This window comes from Salmo salar, chromosome 25 (assembly GCF_965601325.2).
Source record: "Salmo salar chromosome 25, fSalSal1, whole genome shotgun sequence".
NCBI lineage: Eukaryota > Metazoa > Chordata > Actinopteri > Salmoniformes > Salmonidae > Salmo > Salmo salar.
In genome coordinates this window covers 19,542,828-19,564,490 of record NC_138315.1, presented here as the reverse complement: position 1 = coordinate 19,564,490, position 21,663 = coordinate 19,542,828, and the positions used below count along the sequence as shown (strand labels likewise).

Below are 21,663 nucleotides of genomic sequence, written 5' to 3'. Positions count from 1 at the left end.
GTGGCAAAAGATGATGTTATATGGTAAAAAACGTTATTACCAATGCTTAATATCAGATGGGTTCTTATCAGATATGTTCTGACTGAGTCGTAATCCAATAATAAAAAACACAGCTTGTGCTATCTATCTACAGCATTAGCAGTAGTATGTCTTCACATGTACTTCTCCTTGACTATTAACACACTGACCCAAAAGTCTGTGAGCTAGATCTTACTGCCAAGGACTGGCGCCCAATAAATTAAATGATAGTCAAACTTTAAACATTGTGCAGCAGCACTGTTTGAGCAATACCAGAGCTCAGGGTTGCAACACCTATCTCTGTGTTGCAGCAGTAGGCTATAGCTACATGATATCAGCGATTTTTTATTTTTTTAACCAACTATTGAGATTTGACTTGCGATATAGATCAAAACACTTGGGTGAACTGTTGGAACCATAGAAATAGAATGATTTATATTAAGAAACAAAGTGGAAAACAGCATTGTTCTTGTTTGGTACAATCTGTAGACTGCATTTGACCTAACAGAACAGCCTGAAAACTGACAAGACGGAGTTAACTACAGACGTTACACACGGCTGAGTCGCATTTCAAAATATTGCATGAGATATCGATCTCTTGCCATATGGATATTGCACAGGTCAATATTGCAATTTTGATGTGAATTAGATTAATTGTGCAGCCCTACTACCCAGGTAACCCAAGTTCATCCTTTCATTTATAAAAACTCTCTATTCTATCTTACTGGAGAGGGCCCTTGATGAAACCAGTCAAACAGACACATATGGATGGATTCTTCTCTGCCTTTTCCACTCTAAGGCCCTCATCAGCCAAGGCCCTCCTTAAGAACAGGGCACCACTTCAAACAGCTCATCACCAAATTCCCCTGTGATCTCCCACTGTCCTGACAGCAGACTGACAGACAAACACACAGACAGACATGATAAGAAGGGGGAGGAGGGCTCTGTTTCACTCTTGACTACCCCGGAAAATGACTGATGGCAGGAGATAGAGGGACGAGGGACACGACTGATAGAGGGCCTGACAAGTTTGAGATGGGTAGAGAAAGAGAAAAAAAAGAACAACTGGAAGAAATGGGGCTGCTGGATGCATTGATAAAGGAAGAGAGAAAGATAACAGGATGACAAGGACAGAGGGAAAGAGAGAAGCCTAACATAATCCTGCATAGGTTGCAGTATAAAGTTGGCACATTGCTAGAATGAGAGATATAGCTGAAATTAGGGCTAGTCTGGAAGAATTTAAAGGATGGGGTGGCATAATACAAATGCCAGCACCATGCCCCCCTACTTTTCCCACACACCGAGCACCAGACTTGTACAAGTATGGAGGCTTGACTTGAAGAGAGGGGGTAGGCAGTCTGTTTTTAACTTGTTTTGGTTGTGCACTGGTGGACTTCTGGCAGCAGTTGGTGTGTATGGGACCATGCTGAGAACCACCTGTCCGGACAAAGTCAACCAAAAGTAAGTACCCTCTAGTGAGTGATGCTTTATGGGTAGCTTAGATTTCATTCAAAATGATGTCCTTGTTTTCATATTTCACATATTTTATGTGTTTAATGACAGTGACGTAACATAAATAAATGTATAGACTACTGTAAGATTTCAGAGCTATATGTTTACATGATGAGTGAGAGCTATAGGCCTACGTTAAGTGAGAGCAACACTCATGAAATGCCAAAGAAATATGCATGAATAGAAAGTGGGAACTGGGGAACTGCCAATGGCAATACATTTCTGTTGGTTGTGCATTTCTGTTTCCTGGAAGCTGTGTGGCCCTGGCTGGGCCCTGAGTGACAGATTGAGACAGGGGTCAGCAGTGGATCCCTGGGCCGGCAGGACACACACAAACAGGCTAGCCTTATGTGGCACTGCAACTGTCATAGCGGAACATTAATGGAGAGAGAGGGAGGGCTATAGGTGGCTGGGTGTGTGGTTTCCTGACCACTACAACAACAACAAAAAACGGATTCAATTGTAGGCTCAGCTTCTGTACTCAAAACATTATGGGGCTAAATGCATATCGTTTTACATAATTATTGATCATACTTAGTGATGAAATCTCTTAAGTTGAATGATCAAATGATCTGTGTTGTGGTTTGAACCACAGTTACGGGCTGTGAGTGACACAACACAAACATTTCTGTTCCTCAGTTGCCAGTAGCCCATAGTTAAGAGTACACCGTGCAGACACTTAGATGTCCATTGTTTCTCCTGTGGCTCAACCATTGGAAACTATTGGGCATGAGTGTTCCGCACACATTTTCAATAGACCAATACAATGGCCTTTGTTCGATGGTTAAACATGTCACCAACAACTGTCTGCTGAATGGACAACAGTTCACGACAATGGACTACTACGTTGCCATCGATAACAAGATTTGCGCCCCTTAGAAGCAGAAAAAAATAAACCTCACAATTTACCACTACTATAAATATTTCCATATTCGATGAATGATTATTATTACGTTTTCTGTAATACTTACAATAATGGCTCGATGTAACCTATGAATTAGGCTATGCAAAAAAATCTGTAGCCTGCACTATCAATCACTTATTGCGCCTTGCTCCATTGCAAAACCGTGTAACCGTGCAATTGACTTACCTTTGGCAATGTTTGGTCAGTTTGTTTCTGGATTTAGTTGAAAACGGTGAGGTAGGTATCTTTTTCGTCGCCTACAACTTCGGTGTATGACCCATGTTGCCTCGTCTCGGTGTGGTTGACAGGGCAGCAGGCGCAGCGGGACCCGGGAAGAGGCGGGGAAGCCAACCGGAGGGCGGGGTTGAACGGCAGGTGAAGTTTCCGCTCTCGAGGAGAAGTGGATATCGGAATCTTGCGTGGGCAAGTGTGAGGACCCAAATCACCCCCCGCACAAGTTGTTCATCATAGCTGTTAAAAAAAAATGACACAATTTCCCAGAAGAAAAACAACAACATATTGATAATATTCATATTTTTATTGTGTCTGAAACAAAGTGTTCAGTCTATGGATCCAATATTATCATGTAGTCCTATTTAAATAAGTAAAGGGAAAGAAATAGGCTATTATGTTGGCTAACACCAGACTTGTTCAGTTTAATCTGTCTTTATTTTAATGAATCTTGACATCTGAAATTGTTATCTTACACCATGCAGTCATCATCAACAGCACTATTTTGTACGAACAGAACAGTGTGGTAGCCTATTAGGTACAGGACAGAAATACATCTTGTGGTGAACATAGGCCTTCATATGGCATATGATGAGAAAAATGGCTAAATATGATTTATGTCCGAGTTTCTCTTTAACTTATGAAAACCGTTGTCTGAACAACATTGTCCCTTGTACCATAAACCTTATTGATAGTTGACCCACAAGCGCTTTCTTTGCAAATGTTTCAGACTAAGAGACTAACAGTGACCAAAGACACTTCAGAAGAGAGAGAGAGAGAGACAGGTGGAGAGAGAGAAAGAGAGAGAGCGAGAGAGAAGCGATAAGACAAATAAAATTTAAAACAGGAAATGACATTCAGCTCAGGAATTTGACAGAAGCCAACAGTCATCCTTCAGTCATCATGATAATACCTTAAGGAAGGGTCATTCATATGTGTAAGTAAATGAATGCATGACTTTCAACAGGAAACCAGTATGAGAGGTGAACGAATGGTAGACCCTGTCCCAAGACACCTAATAGAACACATTTCACAACAGTATAATTCATTATTCACTGTGTATTTAGACACTGTAAAAAAAAAAAACATTTCATCTTTAACACTGCATTGTTGGAAAATGACCCGTAAGTAAGCATTTCACTGTTAGTCTACACTTGTTGTTTACGAAATGTTTTTTATTTGTATTTGTGTGACTGACTTCATTTTTTTCCTTCCCTCATACAAAGTTCAGAAAAACACTTATTTAGACTCTGTGAACTAGAATGAACGAGGAAGTTGAAAAGCACTTGATTTGATACATGACAGAGAGCAGATATCTACAAAACATTAGTCCGAATATCTTTTAGCACCGTCAATACAGGTGGACCACAAGTAGACAAGTGACATGGAGGAAATACTCGAGATCCCAGACCAATGACAACAATGACAACCTTATATAATTTGTAAACCATTCTGATTGTGTTACTTCTTTAGAGCGGAGAGAGTAAATCCAGAAAGACCAAACATGAAATCCCTGATAAACCCTAGAACTCAAACACTTCAGTTCCACCTACCCCATACACTGCAAGATCTACTGATAGGCTGATCAGCATCATGGCAGTCAAACAACCAATCACACGTCTCATCATCTCTTCAACTTCAGATAACCACAGGTATTCAATCATCTTTCTTCTACACCTTCATTTATAAAGGTAATTGACGATACACCTTCTTTAAAAATAACAAGCTGGCATGTGAGACATCCAGTCTAAAGCAGCAAAAAACGAAACCCAGCAAAGGAAGGAAATACGGTATAATAAGCATGTTAGGTATTCCAAAATACCTATATATCTTTTAGGTCTAATTCCTCACATTTCTTGGAAATGTTCATGAGCTGTACGATCCGTCTGTTTTGGCTTCATAGCACCTCATTAACGTATTTCGATTTGGTCTGCATGTAACACAAATGAAAAGATGCAATGCCCCCGGAAACCAAGAATATAGAAAATATTTGCAAGTTCTGTCTCAACAATCTGCTCCAATGCTGTCTTAAAATGTTGTTACTGTAGCTTGGCAAATATTAAAACCTTATGGGATACCTACTCTGAATTAGAAAGGTTTACAATGAGAAGGTTGATCTGTATCTTAACAATGTGCATCTCAAGCAGAGTAGACTAGTAAAGTATGACCATAGAATCTTCACGTGACTTCAGTAGTGTGGGATATTGTCAAAGCACATGTTCAAATAACTAACATCAATGTTGCATAAATAAAATGTGTCAAATAAATAGCGGATATCTTAATAAAAGGTGCGCAAATAATAATCATTAAATCAACAAAATTCAGTACAAAACAGAGTGCTACTTTCAAAACCACTACTTTTAAAGGTGATCTTAAACATTCATCAAAAAACACTATGTGGGCTCTAAAACACACTACAATACTAACTGTGTCTCCCTACGTTCATCCTTAACAACATCTGTGTCCCTTCTATCGTTTCTGAGGGTATTGGTGTTAGACAGAAACCCCTAAACAACCATATTCAATGTTACCCTCTAAACCACCTTTTCTCATAATTTATCTTAACGGAAAACCAGCCTGTTTCACAAGATACAACACTGAACAAGCACCAGAGAGACATCACCCTCAACAACATATAGTAGCTCGTTACACATTTCAGTCAGAGAGAGAGAGTGAGAGAGAGGCATATTGATAGAGCACCAGAAACAGAGGCAGAGTGAGAGAGATTCAAGAAGGCGAGAGATGAAAAGCACTTGTTCAGCATTACGGAGCCTCTCTTTCCTCTTGACCATGAGGATAGGAGACCTATTAATAAAGATATCTGGCTTACAGAGTGTGTTTTTTTTGTTCAGGAATGAGGAGTCTGGAGTCCCAGTAAAGGCAGAGTGGTGAGAGAAGGAGAGGAGGATTGGTCCCAGTGGTTAGAGAGAGAGATAGCAAGGTCCATGGGGAAAGAGAATATCCCAGACAGTCCTGGACTGGGGTCCGGTCCTACACGGAGAGGAGATATGGTCTGTACATCCAGCTGGAAAATCCAGCTTCCACCTGCAGCTGTGAAAAAAAAGAGAGAGAGAAAGACTCAGGGAGAGACTCAGAAAGAGATTGTTTATGGTTCGACTGCCTAGCATCGCATTGTAACTGTGAGGTAATAGCATTAGATTGGTGATGTATTTCAGATAACATGAGGTCATGAAAGGGACAAAAAACACAAAGCTCTGATTTTATATATATATGTGCTGCCCCCTTGAGGACCAATATTGAACTTTACATTTGAAATGTAGAGGCTAAAGTGCCTCTGAACACTTTCCTAGGGACTCTAATGCTCTTTAAGATTCAGATCTCGTGTACTAGTTTCTAGAATAGAGTGAATGCTTTGGTCCTGACCTAGATATTGGCACCAACACAGATGTCATTGAGGCCTTTGGCTTTCTCTGTAAACCTCAAGTGATTCCCAGAGTTCTCTCAGGGCTGATTAAAGCTTTAATTAAAGCCTTTGAGACTTCAATTAATGGCTGGTTTCCTGGCTGTCATTAATCTTCTCAAAGGCCAACAGCACCAGAGTGGGCCAATACCAGACCCCATCACCAATTAGTCCAATGTGATTAAGTCATGCTAAACGCGTGACAAAAAGAGAAGCCACACAGCTGGGCTCAGGGTTACCATAGGCATTTCTTCCAAGATGTGATTTGGCTGAATCAAGCATTCAACAGCTGTATTGTTTCAATTCAGCTGTGAATAAATTGTAAGGAATGGCTGTAAGGTTAAAAATAGAGCAGTGTGGGAAGTAGGAAAGGTCATTGGAGTTCATCAGTGAGAAGGGAACTGCTTTCTGGAGCAGTCGCAAGGCATATCCACTTGTTGGACCTCAAACTAAGCACTAACATCATACATATGTTCCCACAAAACACTTTATTTTCTCATACAGAATGATGAAAATAAGACAACTAATGAATTGATCAATGGCTAATGACAATATGTCCTGTACTAACCTGTGCTTTATTTGCTGCGGTGCTGCTGCTGCTGCTGCTGCTGGCGGTGGGGTGATGGAGAGGCCGGGTGGCGGTAGTGGTGAGGGCTAGACACCGCTCCACCCCCGCGGATAGAGCCTCCACGGATGGAATGACCCGCTGAGGGAGAGGATGTGGAGTGCTGCTGATGTCCTGCACGGATGGGCTTAGCTACAGAGAGAGAAGGGGCGAGACAGGGAATATACACTGATATTAAACTTTTCATACAATTTCCTGTACAACACACACACACACAGATATATTAATACAGAGATATGTCAGCTATATTTAAGTTACCTGGAAATCATTTATCACTGGATACAGTTACGAAACATGAAGCTCCCTGAGACACATGTAGGGGGCAACTTCTCCCAACGTTCTCTACTGTGTACCTCTGTCTCTCACCTATTTGTGCAGAGTGCCCCCTCCTGGAGGCGTTCTTGGAGAGCATGGCCTCTTTGATGCGGTCCACCTCCTGCAGGTAGCGTTTGCGGTCCCTCATGGCACTCTCTTTGGCCTCCCTCAGGGCCGCTTCCAGGGCCTTGACCCTCTCAGCCGTAGCCCGCAGACGCTTCTCCAGCTTGGGCAGCTCACAGCGCAGGTCGGCGTTATCACGCACCAACTGGAGAGGAGAGATGGGGAAGAGGAGGATATGTAGTTACAGTGTGTGTGTGTGTGTGTGTGTGTGTGTGTGTGTGTGTGTGTGTGTGTGTGTGTGTGTGTGTGTGTGTGGTGTGTGTGTGTGTGTGTGTGTGTGTGCGTGTGTGTGTGTGTGTGTGATTCCTACCTGTTTGTGGACCTTGGTGAGCTGCTCTAGGTTGTTCTCCAGGAAGGTGATCCTCTGTCTCTGAGCCAGACTGCCCCCGGCCTCATCATTATCCATCTCTGCACTCTGATTGGACAGAAACAGGGAAGTGACATCACACATAGGGCTGGGGCGGTCACAAAATTGTGTCGGACGGTAAGTGGCGAATGACTGCCGGTCTCAAGGTAATTAACTGTTAATTAACATAAACATGTTTAGCATCTTCTATGCATAGAAGCTGCTGATGGGGACCTCTAGAACATCTACATGTTAATAAGTGTAATAAATGTATTTAACATAGCCTACACCATCACAATAAAATCCACTATTTATTTAGTTGCAATGAGCCTATATATCTGGGAATGTCCTAGAAATCAAAACATATGGGCTGCATGATGCGACTCTATATTGATGATTTGGAAAAAGTTGCAAAAAAGGAATGCGCTCTGATCCTTGTGCTTCCCGCGGAGACAGAGACAATTGCAATGCTGCTCTGCTTGTGGGGCAAGCAAGTTAGGGGATATGTAATCAATGGAAGATTGAATTAAAATTACAGTATTAAAAGTGAAATGAGAAAGAAAGGCTACAACGACCAAGTTGTTGTTATGTGTAGGCTAACTGTAGGACAGTGAGAAGAGCAGTAATGTTATGGCTAGCATCAATTAGCATAGTTAGCTAGCGTCTCTCGGTTTGATGCAGTCAAGACAGGTACTATATGATATACTATATAATCGGATGGGATAATAAATAACTAGCAAGAAGCTAGTTTAGCACGAGATAACAGTGGTTGCGGTCTCTCCCTCCATGTCTCTGCTCAGGTGCTCCGAACCTCCAGTGTCTTACTCACACTCACACATTAACACACAGCATGGCCTCCGCTCCCTAACCGACAGCTGCTAGCTCTGTGTCTCTCGCTCTCTCCCTTTCTCCATCGCTCCGGTTTAATAAAGTAACAAAACAATTGCCTTTTCTGCTGCTTCCCTCACTCGGATCAGACCAGTTGTTCTTTAGGTCATTTCGGGAACGTGTTTTAAACATGTATTCACGCATTTTGGGTCCGGAGCTTTCCTGTGTCCATTTCGGACCTGGAGCTCTAACTCCCATCACCATTTGTCCTCTTTATTCCAATTACTCGGTTCGGTAGGCTACCCATCAGCGCCATTCATTTGCATAGTTTTGGATGGGATTACCGTGACCAAGAAGGAATTTGACTGGGTCATGACTCGTGACTGGTGGTGTGGTGGTACACACCACAACTGCTGACATTTACAGTATATGGTACATAGTGTGGGAAACTGGTTCCTAACGTCGACTTGTTTGTTGTTGCCTTCGCCTTCTGGCCTTAGTAACCAATAACACCTCACCAAACAACGGCAACAGCCTTGTTAGTTGTTAGAAGAAAAGGTGGATGTAAAGGCATACAGTAAGCCCACAAATTAGTGCATATGTGAAAGTTGACAGAGTGGAAACATTCCAGCTGAGACTTAAGGAGATATCTCCCCCAATAACCTATCCTTCCTGTACTTACCATGCTGACGCGGGAGGTGAGCTCTTGGATGAAAAGCCTGCGCAGGTTGTGCAGGGTCTGAAGCTCCTTGGCCTGGTGGAATTGATACATCTCATGGTCAATGAGTTCAACATCAATCAACACCTGAGACGTACGCTATAATAACTCTATCCACTCACCACAGTTTCTTCCAGCCCCTTCAGGTCCTCCTTGGCCTGCTCTCTCTTCTCATTCATGAAGCTACAGCAGAGAGAACACATGGTGTTCAGGGCTTGGCGATTCATTTCATGTTACAAACGTGTTATGCCATGTTATAACCTATTTATGACCATGTTATAACCATGTTACACACACATCTGAGGAGAACAGAACAGAGCTGTGGTAGATAGTGTAATAGGCAGACTTACACAAGCTTCTGCAGTTGCTCGTCCTTCTCCAGCTCCTCGGCCTTCAGTTTGTCATAGTCTGACTGCAGCTTCCTCTGTTCCAGCTGCAGCCCCTGGTTCAGACTAGCGGGAGAGCACAGTGGTCACTATTCAGCATAGTATAAATCAATGCTACACTGTACATACTGTCCTTATCGTATGGGACTATGTTTACTACCTGAAATGGGACTTAAAAAAAAGACCTGTAACTGAAATAAATAAAATGGATGTTACTCCTTGAGCTCGTCCAGGACCCTCTGCTTGTGGTCGATCTCATCCCGCAGGCGAGACAGCTGCTTCTGATGCACCTCTCTGTGGTTCTCCATCTGCTCCTCTAGGGTCTTCTACAGAGTGCAGAGGGGAACACATGGTCAAGGGTCAAAGTTCATTGATTTTATTTCTCTTTCACAGGAACCTGAAAGAGAGTGGGGGGGGGAGAAAGGGGGTGCATCGAAAATGGGAGGGATGAGAGAGGGAGGATGAGAGAAATAGAGAGATCCTTACCTTCATCTCCACTGCATCCTGCAGTTTGGTCAGGTGCTCCTTCTGCTTATCCATCACATGTACCTCTTTCATTTTCTCTGTGTAGATGTGAAATGATAAAACAAGAGACAGTTTTTTTTCTTTGTGTGATGGACGTATTGGTGACAGGCATGTTTGTGTTGGTGTCTGCATGTCTCACCCTGTGCATGTAGTGCATGTAGCTCTTCCATCAGGGAGTCCTGGCTTTCTTCCAGCTGTCTCTTCTTCTGCTCCATGTTCTGCATGTAGTCTGTCAGAGACTTGATCTTAGCCTGGTGCTGCATGGAGGACACACACCATCAGACAGGGACGGGGTTAATAACAGTGGAAAATAATACTTTCTCTAACCAGGTTTACATCCAATTTTCTAATGCGAGTAAAGTAAATGTCGGATAAAAAAAATGTCATGACAGGTCAGATTTTTTTCGGTAAACTTTCCACATTTGGACAAAACAATATACGCTAGACAGGGTGAGCTCTTTTGGTGTCTGTGACATATTTTTGTGTCTGTAAAATGAATTATTGTCGGTGAAAATGTTGGTGGAAACGTTTTTATGCGCAAATATTGATATACTGTAATAATCATCGTATCGAAGTAAACTTAAGAGTCACGCGATGACATGTTGTGTGGTCCTCCCACTACGACTCAACAGGAAAGCATGACGTTTATTAGGCTACAGATGAAATTAATTATGATTAACTTCACAGGGTGGTGAATGTGCAAGATGGTGAGCTTGATGCTCCTTTCCAATAAATATCGAGGGTCATGTTCTGGTGACATGTTGATCGATGCTTGGCTGCCGTCTGACAAGTAAAAAGAATCTCGCTCTTTTGTCCATAATAATAGTCTCATCACGTAGGCTATATGTGCAATCTAGCCAACAGCACTACCAGAGTGGGCACATTCGCTATATAACTCAACATTTTTTGTGAGAAAACCATCAGTAGAGTTGAAAATGCGAAGGAAACCCATTTAACTTGTATTTTTTATTTGATACATGGGAATTTAACCGCAAAAGGTATTTTATGTGCACTACGTCATCACGCACAGCCTTTTTATCTGCAACAAGTCAATTTGATGGAAACACATCTCTGGTGAGAAAATGCGCATATTGTTTTTATGCAGATTTTTTTAAATATTTGCATGAAAATCTGTCGCCAATTGGATTGAAACCTAGCTACTACCTCACTTTCCAACCAAGCTGCATGAACAGAATAGTTAACTGAAGAAAGGAAAATATTCAAAAACTCTTGAAGGACAATGAGAGTGGACTGTTTTTATATATATATATATATATATATATATGTATATATATATATATATATATATATATATATATATATATATATATATATATATATATAGAAAATGATGTTAAATCCACTTCCTGGTTACCTGGGAGATGAGTAACTGACAGGAGGCCAGCTCCTTCTCATTGGCCTGCATCTTGCGGGAGGTGTCGACAAGGGAGCTCTCCAGCTGTTTGCTGCGGTTCACCAGAGACTTGACCTCCGACTTCATCTTACTGATGTAAAGACGGGCCATGGTGAACTCCTCCTCGATGACCTCATTCACCTCCATCATCTGAGGAGCAGAGAGAGATCACGAGTGAGTGAGATAGTGTGTGAAATATGTGCTTGTACGGAAAACTGTTTGTAACAGGTAGTGTGTCTCAATGACAGAGTGTGTATATGTGTGTATGAGTGTAAGTGTGTAATTGTGTAATATGTTTGTATAATGTGTGTCCTTACAGCTTTGAGGTCACTGGTGCCGATGATGCCTCCTATCTCACTGAGGTCTCGGAGCAGTAGACTGAGGATCTCTGCTGCTCTCTTCTTATGGTGACTGCTGAGCTCCTGTAGACTGGACAGCTCCCTCTGCACCCCCTCCAGAGTGGTCTGAAACGCACACACATTTTACAATCACAGTCCAGTCATAATCTATATTCTAGAATATGTTTTGAATGGGGCATAGGAATGCTAGAGAAATGGTCTGAGTTTCATTCCAGGAATGTTCCCTTCCCTCTGCCCTTGTTCACTCTCCTTCACGGATCTGAGAGAACTGGGTAGGTGAAAGCAATAGTTCCTGAGATGTACATATCCAGTCCTTTGAGATCCGTAGCAACGCGGATGCCCCGCCCAGCTGAGGATCTGTCTTTTCCTATTTCCTGTTTGAGGGTGAAAAATCACTGCAATCTCGCTGGATTGATTGCTTTCATTTCACTCTTGCCACTCTTTCATACTTTTTCTTGTGCCTGTCGTTCCTCCCCACATTCTAAGAAAATGCTGACAATAAATGTAATACCTGAACTTCATTCATTATTTGTCCATGCCAGTAAAATGTTGTATGTGCAATAATTCAGTCAATATCTGATGGATTTCTTTTTTTTTAAATGCCATACAGAGTTTTCCCCCACGCCCACCGCCGCCCGCCCCATCTGGAAACCTCTTTCTCCAAGCTAAGGATCCGGATCACATTCTGCCCATGTGTTATTTTACTCACACATTCGTTTTTCTAACATAGCTGCTGTTCACACTCCCCCTCGCTTCACGTTTCGCACATTACACACCCTCTTCTGTACCATGGTATGTCTCTGCCTCATATTTCTGAACAGCTGAAATAAAAACCCTGCTGGGATTTGAACGAACATTCCAAAACATATATATTATGAAGGCTACAATCTTCTCTGTCTGTCGTAACGGATATTGCAGTTGCACAGGCTGGACGCAGTCCCTACAGGTTGGAGCAAAAACAATCAGTGTTTTGTGTGATGATGTAGGGTGATCTGTACAGTTGCTGCCATATCGTAGTTCCTGAAAAAAGAACACCACCTGACAGCCTGTCTGCTTCTTGCGCAGCCAATGTTTGCAATGATGACGAAAAAATAACATTCAATCTCTAATTAGACTGCGTGTCTGTGTTTTGAGATGATCCCCCGGTACAACCACTTCCCCTGTGGGCCTGAAAGCAAAGAACGTAACACAAGTCTAAATATACGTACAGTACCAGTCATAAGCGTGGACACACCTACTCATTCAAGGGATTTTCTTTATTTTTACTATTTTCTACATTGTAGAATAATAGTGAAGACATCAACACTATGAAATAACACATATGGAATCATGTAGTAAACATAAAAGTGTTAAACAAATCAAAATATATTTTATATTGGAGAATCTTAAAAGTAGCCACCCTTTGCCTTGATGACAGCTTTGCACACTCTTTCATAGTTTTGATGTCTTCCCTATTATTCTAAAATGTAGAAAATAGTAAAAATAAAGAAAACCCCTGGAATGAGTAGGTGTGTCCAAACTTTTGACTGGTACTGTATATACTTGGTTTGTATGTGTGGGGCTTTAGCTGAGATTGTTCTTTACTGTCAAGTATATTTGTCCAGGCCTGAATTATTCCTTGACTAGCACCATTCATTCTCGCTGTTCATAATTATAATGTTATAATTTCTAATAGTAACTGTATCGACTGGTTAAATGGGAGAGAGTGCGGTGGTTGCCATCTTAGAGCCAACATTTTCTTCACAGCAGTGCTGCCTGCCAGCAGTAATCTACTCTGATTGATTGAGAGATTCACGGGGTTAGCATCATTAAGTAACATAATAGATGCAAAGCATTGAATATTTATATTCAAAATTAATTTTGTAACTTTTCCCCAGAAACATTTAACTGCAGGTGACTCCCACATCATATGAAGGAATGTGCCAACCTGATTTAGGGGACACAGGGAACAGTTGGGAGTAAAACATTTTCTTGGTGTTAAATACAGTCTGTGAACAAACTTAAAATGTATAAATTGATGGTTCAGATTACGGGACGCCAAGGTCATATTTGTCCATATTATGTTCCAGTTAAAGGGTCATTCAGATTCAATTAGATCTGTGGACCACCCATTTTTAATGGCTGGCTCAGAATATGAGCATTATAGAGATCAGTCCTTTCGGGAGCCCATAGTATTTATTTATAAATCCCATCATTGGATAACCATCATTTTATAACTTGAGATGAAGCTGAATTTATCTATGATCGTCAATGAGTTTGGGAGCGATTACGATATATCGTATCGTTTGAACAACATTGCAAAATAATTTTTGCACTAGTTGGCTGTACCTGCACCAAAACTCCAGTATTTTCCTTCATAGCTTGTTCTCCATGTTATTTTTAAATAGGGAGTCAATTTGTTTTTAGCACTTTTATTTCCATTACTGATCAAAACTACTTTTCTCATGGCTCTCTCTTGTCTCTCTGCAGCAGACATACAATGAGCAATATGTTTGGAACATCGAAACGCAATAAAATCACAGTATCGAATCACAATAAATATAGAATCGTGAGAATCGCAATACATATAGTATCGGCACCGATGTATCGTGATGATATCGTATCAAAAGCTCCCTGGCAATTCCCAGCCCTACCAAACATGTCGATAACACATTTAGTGTAAAACCTGTAAATAGCTGCGTGCAGCCTCCTCCCCTCCTGAAAAAAGAATATGAAATTGCACTTATGCTTAATGAGGCATGGAAGTTACAACTGTTTTGTGTACAACATGAAGTTTTTAGGAAATCACACCAGTCAGACATAGGCGATCAAGGAAGGGGTAGCGGCAACGGAGCACTCAGCACAGCGCTACATAGGAAGCGGAGTTTGGCACTCCGCTACGTAAAAGAAAAATCCTGTAAATGTGCAGAAATATATGTATTTTTAGCCTGGGGGAAATTGGGATACAGAAACTCTGTATCCGTAGCCACTCTGTTTAAAAAATTCTAAACGTTTGGAGTATCTTCATCCATTATACAACTGTTGCGTTCATTAGAACTGTTCTAAAAATCTTTTAACAATTTTGATGATGATTGCTACTGTAAAGGGTTAGTGTGTTCAGAGGGGAGGGATCTTCCTGGAATGAAACACAGCCCTGGAGACCAAGCTTCCTCCCAATATGACTCACGCTCTTCTGGTTGAGTTCCTCACTGAGCTGGTTGTTGGAGCGGTTCTTGTTCTCCACTTCCTGGCTCTTGTGGTCGTAGTTAACAGCCAGCTCCTCCAGGGCCTGCAGCACCTCCTTCACCTCCTCTTTGGCCGCCTCGTTCTCCCTCTGCAGCCTGGACAGGTCCTCCTGCAGCTTCTCATAGTCCTTACGGGCCGAAACCAGCAGCTGGATGGACGGGCAGGTGAGATGAGTAAACACACACACACACACACACACACACACACACACACACACACACACACACACACACACACACACACACACACACACACACACACACACACACCACACACACACACACACACACACACACACAGGTGAACACATACACACACATACAGGCGAACACACATACACACACACACACATGTATAAATAATATATACACGCTAAATTCAAACAACAATACGTTTCCAGCACAGTGCTTAGACCCCCCCCCCCCCCCCCCCAAATATAACACCAGATTAGAATCATTTTACAGTCTCTGGCACAAGACGAGGTATTATAAATCCATATCCCAAAATGAAAGCACAAATGCACTTTACAGGAGGTGGACAAGATGACAGAATGGCATTAAAGCAATTGTTTCTCTCAGCAGTTAGATTGTGCCTTGCTCCAGCCTTCAAACCCTTGACTATTTGCCTAGATCGTAATGGACGTGTTACCATGGTAATGTCTTTCTTATTCAAATCCCTTTCTATAATTGCTGCTTTAAAAACCATTAAGGAAAGAATACTTGTATCTGATATGACTCAGCTGACACCGAGTCCCTACTACTACAGAATTTGCATAGTGTGCGATGTGCGTGATGAAACAAAGGTCTACAAAATGTACACTGAGTATACAAAACATGAACACTTTCCATGACTGACTAGGTGAATCCGGATGAAAGCTATGATCACTTATTGATATCACTTGTTAAATCCACTTCAATCAGTGTAGATGAAGGGGAGGAGTCGGGTTAAATAAGGATTTTTGAGACAATTGAGACATGGATTGTGTATTTGTGCCATTCAGAGGGTGAATGGGCAAGACAAAACATTTAAGTGCCTTTGAACGGGGTATGGTAGTAGGTGCCAGACGCACCAGTTTGTGTCAAGAACTGCAGCGCTGCTTGGTTTTTCACGCTCAACAGTTTCATGTGTGTATCAAGAATGGTCTACCACCCAAAAGACATCCAGCCAACTTGACACAACTGTGGAAAGCGTTGGAATCAACATGGGCCAGCATCCCTGTGGAACGCTTTCAACACCCTGTAGAGTGCATGACTCGACGAATTGAGGCTATTCTGAGGGTAAAATGGGGAGGGGGAGCAACTCAATATTAGGAAGGTGTTCCTAATGGTTGGAATACTCAGTGTATATCAAATGCAGATCCATATGTCACCACTAGATGGCAATAAACACAAATTCAAATGATGCACTCTGTTTATGAGGGTAAAAACATACTCCTTTGCTCATTGCACTAATTCAATTTGATGAATACCTTCACTTTTATCAAGTTATAGCATGTCAATCTACGACACTAAGGAATATAGATGAAGGAGATGTGTTGTATAGGGTTGGATAAGCTCACCTCATCTTGATGAAGGAGATGTGTTGTATAGGGTTGGATAAGCTCACCTCATCTAGATGAAGGAGATGTGTTGTATAGGGTTGGATAAGCTCACCTCATCTAGATGAAGGAGATGTGTTGTATAGGGTTGGATAAGCTCACCTCATCTAGATGAAGGAGATGTGTTGTATTGGGTTGGATAAGCTCACCTCATCTAGATGAAGGAGATGTGTTGTATAGGGTTGGATAAGCTCACCTCATCTAGATGAAGGAGATGTGTTGTATAGGGTTGGATAAGCTCACCTCATCTAGATGAAGGAGATGTGTTGTATAGGGTTGGATAAGCTCACCTCATCTAGATGAAGGAGATGTGTTGTATAGGGTTGGATAAGCTCACCTCATCTAGATGAAGGAGATGTGTTGTATAGGGTTGGATAAGCTCACCTCATCTTGATGAAGGAGATGTGTTGTATAGGGTTGGATAAGCTCACCTCATCTAGATGAAGGAGATGGGTTGGATAAGCTCACCTCATCTTGATCGATCATCTGCTCTTTGAACTTCTCTGCCAGCTGACTGTGTTGGTTGATCTCATCATCCTGAGATGGGAGGAAAGAAAAAAAATACAATACAAAAATGTTGCATTCAGGTTTGGATTGACCAAGACTCTGTAATCCACTTTTTGGGGGGGAGTTAGCTAATGCAGGGCTATGGCTGCTAGTGTGAGACGGATTGGTGTGCACACCAATGTTTATTTTCCCAACAGTTAATTGACTTGAGATTTATGACCTGAGGATAATCAATCTAATCACCCCGTATTAGGTAAATGTCTGGGTCATTAAACAAGATTTACAATGATTCCACAGAATTATGCATGTATGTGATTATATAGCATTTGCATATGATTAAAGCCATCTTGTGGTTCATAAAATCTACAAACTGTCCCACCTCAATTAACCACAGACACAGCCCCTTTTCAGTCATCCATGACCATGACCCCTCATCACTCAGTGAGTCATCATGCTGCGTTCATGTGCTCCCGGCATTATCGGAAACTGTGAACATTAAGACTGGGAAGCCCCATCCATTCCTCTCTGGCCCCGCCCACCTTGTCATCCAGCTGCTGGTACAAGTCGGTGATGAGCCCCTCGTATCGGGTCTTCTCCTCGTCCAATAGCGGGACAGGGGGTGGGGCGATGGTGTCAATCATGGGCGTGGCCATGGCGTCACCACTGTTGCTCTTCTTCTCCTTACTGCTCAGCTGTTCCTCCACTGGAACAGCCTCACCTGGTTGAGGGAGAGAGGGGGGGAGGGGAGGGAGGGAGGGAGGGAGGGAGGGAGGGAGGGAGGGAGGGAGGGAGGGAGGGAGGGAGGGAGGGAGGGAGGGGAGGGGAGGGGGAGGGAGGGGGAGGCAGCAGTGGTTAGAGTGATGGACCTCAACCAAACAGTTGTGGGTTATGGAGAGAGAAAGCATGGACAGCTTTGACAGATTTTAGCGCACTAAATGTGCCTAACCGTCCTTATCACATTCATAACATGAGAGTGAGGGAGAAACAAACAAACTGTACAGAAATTGTCTTAGCTCAGAGGAGAATAATATCTATTATCTTTGTGTAACTATTTTCGTTCCATCCCATAAACAGAACACAGCCCAGCACAAACCCATTTCCACAGGAGACAGGGATATTGGCTGTATCCAGGCTGTATTCAGGCTGTATCACAACCGGTTGTGATTGGGAGTCCCATAGGGCGCCGCACAATTGGTCCAGCGTCGTCCGGGTTTTTGTTCCTCACTGACTTGCCTAGTTAAATAAAGGTTAAATAAAAAATAAATAAACATGGGACATGAATAATGTGACAGGTGATGAGGCTGATACCCGCTGGCAGAACCCAGGCGAGCGGCTTAGACCCCGACCGTGCTGACCAGCCAAACACCACCACACCCTGAGATAATCCTCTCACAGCAGAAAGGGGGAAAGATGGATGAGTCTGTGTTGGGCAGCTCTCATGCAGACTTTGAGATAAGGCGGAAAAGCGAGGGATGGGGGTGGAGGGGGGAGGTAGAGTTATAAGCGGACAGAGCTCGGGGGAGGGGCACTTCTACTTCAGAGATCCAGAGGCAGACTGCACTCTGCCATCTTCAAGGACTGTCTGGGCATTTGTAGCTGTGGCTAATCTACAATGCAGCGCATGAATGCGTTATCTTATCTCCGAGAGAGAGGGGAATACACTTTCAGTAAAGAAATGATGGGTAGCCGTGGCAACCGTCAGTCCGCACCGTCAGCCAATACAGTATTCTGTGGTAGGTGACACACAGCTAGAATATTGTGACATTAAATCTCTCTAACCACCACAATGGAGATCCCTGAGCATACTGGTCTTCACATGCTGCAGGGATATACAATGTAACCCATTTGGGAGTATCAGCAATCTGCTGATGCCTTACAGCTTGCATTACTTTGCAATGCAAATAGGAGATAATGTGTGCTTACTAATATTCACAATCTGCACAATCTCATGAATACAAAAGGAGGCATATAAGCACAGCAGGTTGCTGCATGAGTACTGAGTGGAGGACGGTGATCGTTGCAAACATAGCATTCAGAATGCATTTCATGATGAACATACTTTTGATGAAAACAGAATCTAAATAAGGCCATTCCTTTGAGAGACAACATCCTCTATCCAGGTCACTCACTCAGAACATAGTCCAAACTAAGATGCCAAATTGCCTGCTGGTCAAAATCCTAACATCAACAAGCTATTTATTCTGACACAGGTTTTATTTAGAAAAAACAAAGCTGGCAAAGGGAGAACTAAGCAGTGAGTAAATGTCAGAACTGGAAACAGAATGAGTGAACGGATGAGTGGTTTTGGAAAACATCTTCAGTCCCCAACGTACCCCATTAGAGAAGCCTATTCTACACATACAGTGCATTCTGATAGGATACAAAACCCCTCGACTTTCTCCACATTTTGTTACATTACAGCCTTATTCTATAATTGGTTACATTGTTTTTTCCCCTCATCAATCCTCACAATAGCCCATAATGACAAAGCAAAACAATAAATAAAATAAAAACAACAACTGAAATATTACATTTACGTAAGTATTCAGACCTTTTACTCAGTACTTTGCTGAAGCATCTTTGGCAGCGATTACAGCCTTGAGTCTTCTTGGGTAGGGTCATTGTCCTGTTGGAAGGTGAACCTACGCCCAGTCTAAGGTCCTGAGCGCTCTGGAGCAGGTTTTCATCAAGGATCTCTCTGTACTTTGCTCCATTCATCTCTCCCTCAATCCTGACTAGTCTCCCAGTCCCTGCCACTGAAAAACCTCCCCACAACATGATGCTGCCACCACCATGCTTCACCGTAGGGAAGGTGCCAGGATTCCTCCAGACTTGACGCTTGGCAGTCAGGCCAAAGAGTTCAATCTTGGTTTCATCAGACCAGGGAATCTTGTTTCTCATGGTCTGAGTGTCCTTTAGGTGGCTTTTGGTAAACTCCAAGTGGGCCGTCATGTGCCTTTTACTGAGGAGTGGCTTCCGTCTGACCACTCTACCATAAAGGCCTGATTGGTAGAGTGCTGCAGCGATAGTTGTCCTTCTGGAAGGTTCTCCCATCTCCACAGAGGAACTCTGGAGCTCTGTCAGAGTGACCATCGGTTCTTGGTCACCTCCCTGACCAAGGCCCTTCTCCCCCGATTGCTTAGTTTGGCCGGGCGGCCAGCTCTAGGAAGAGTCTTGGTGGTTCCAAACTTCTTCCATTTAAGAATGACGGAGGCCACTGTGTTCTTGGGGACCTTCAAAGCTACAAAAATGTTTTGATACCCTTCCCCCAGATCTGTGCCTCAACACAATCCTGTCTCGGAGCTCTACGGACAATTCCTTCGACCTTATGGCTTGGTTTTTACTCTGACATGCGCTGTCAGCTGTGGGACCTTTATATAGACAGGTGTGCCTTTCTAAATCATGTCCAATCAATTGAATTTACCACAGGTGGACTCCAATATAGTTGAAGAATGATCAGGATGATCAATGGAAACAGGAAGCACCTGAGCTCAATTTCGAGTCTCATAGCAAAGGGTCTGAATACTTATGTAAATAAGGTATTTCTGTTTTTGTTTTTAATACATTTGCAACAATTTCTAAAAACCTATTTTCACTTTGTCATTATGGGTATTGTGTGTTGATTAATCAGGAAAAAAAATATTTTAATCAATTTTAGAATAAGGCTGGAACATAACAAAATGTGGAAAAGGGGAAGGGGTCTGAATACTTTCCAAAAACACTGTATGTGTTCAGTGAATACGATGAACAAACCTCTGAGTCATCCAGAGTTCTTCTTCATGATTTTCATCAAAGCAATTTCATCAAATAAAAACAGAGTTTCAGTAGTAACAATGATGGTTCAACATCCCCTACAACCCGATGAGCTCTGAATACAAGTGAAGTCCTTAGCTTCCATATTCCAGGAGTAGCTGGGAGATGTCTGCAAACATCTGTAGTCTCTCTGATGCTCCTGGAGTAGAGTAACTAGGAGCACAGTCAAATAAATGACAGTGGGTTTGTGTAAATGATCATACTGATTTCCATGTACTGGGAGGCCCTTGCATTCGAGATGCGCTTATCAGGATTCTAGTCTGGTTTAACCATAATTGCTACACGGCTTCTCCATTTTCTTTTTGTTCTCTCTTGCTCTCTCTCCTCTCCTATCCTCTCTCTCTCCATTTGTCTCAAGCTACTGCCTGTCTTTGTCACTGTCTCTTTTTTCTCTCTCTCCTCTCTTGTTTTTTCTCTCTCATATCTCTTTCTCTCTCTCTCTCTCTCTCCCCCCCACTCTTTCACTCCTCTACTCTCTTTCTTTGTTACCTTTCCTCCAGCGTTTGAGCTCGGTCTCAAGCTTTTGGATCACGTATTTCAAGCCTTTAGTCTTCTCTTTCTCCTTCTCATACTTCTTCTTCCACTCCTCAGCTGTCAGCTCTTGGTTTACTGACACTGTGTTCTTAATGGTCTTAGCTCTGCAACATTGAGAGGGAGAGAGAGAGGAGGATTTCCATCAGGTTGGAATTGATGGATGGAAGAGGGCATATGGTAGTATTATGCACAAATAGTGTATGTGTACTGAAGGTCAAAGGTCTGACACTGGACTACAACACTCCAATAATCTACATTGATT

The 21,663-nt window shown here is 42.6% G+C and overlaps 2 protein-coding genes across 2 annotated transcripts in view; both read right to left on the bottom strand.

The window, feature by feature from the left end:
* LOC106586322 (ly6/PLAUR domain-containing protein 6B) overlaps positions 1 to 2,834 on the bottom strand; it is a 55,192-nt gene extending 52,358 nt beyond the window's left edge. The window contains exon 1 of the mRNA XM_014173495.3: positions 2,621 to 2,834. The gene's annotated coding sequence lies outside the window, so the exon portion shown is untranslated. The remainder of the gene's footprint in view (positions 1 to 2,620) is intronic.
* A 123-nt stretch (positions 2,835 to 2,957) lies between these two features.
* Positions 2,958 to 21,663, bottom strand: part of kif5c (kinesin family member 5C) — a 39,312-nt gene continuing 20,606 nt past the window's right edge. Inside the window, exons 11-26 of the mRNA XM_014173493.3 lie at positions 21,357 to 21,505; positions 17,594 to 17,772; positions 17,016 to 17,084; positions 14,892 to 15,098; positions 11,684 to 11,830; positions 11,328 to 11,516; positions 10,092 to 10,209; positions 9,914 to 9,990; positions 9,644 to 9,753; positions 9,392 to 9,493; positions 9,164 to 9,224; positions 9,006 to 9,077; positions 7,460 to 7,564; positions 7,078 to 7,294; positions 6,655 to 6,843; positions 2,958 to 5,716 (exon numbers count right to left, since the gene is read on the bottom strand). Coding sequence (XP_014028968.1) covers positions 6,662 to 6,843; positions 7,078 to 7,294; positions 7,460 to 7,564; positions 9,006 to 9,077; positions 9,164 to 9,224; positions 9,392 to 9,493; positions 9,644 to 9,753; positions 9,914 to 9,990; positions 10,092 to 10,209; positions 11,328 to 11,516; positions 11,684 to 11,830; positions 14,892 to 15,098; positions 17,016 to 17,084; positions 17,594 to 17,772; positions 21,357 to 21,505 — 1,984 coding nt within the window. The 3' untranslated portion in view covers positions 2,958 to 5,716; positions 6,655 to 6,661. The remainder of the gene's footprint in view (positions 5,717 to 6,654; positions 6,844 to 7,077; positions 7,295 to 7,459; positions 7,565 to 9,005; positions 9,078 to 9,163; positions 9,225 to 9,391; positions 9,494 to 9,643; positions 9,754 to 9,913; positions 9,991 to 10,091; positions 10,210 to 11,327; positions 11,517 to 11,683; positions 11,831 to 14,891; positions 15,099 to 17,015; positions 17,085 to 17,593; positions 17,773 to 21,356; positions 21,506 to 21,663) is intronic.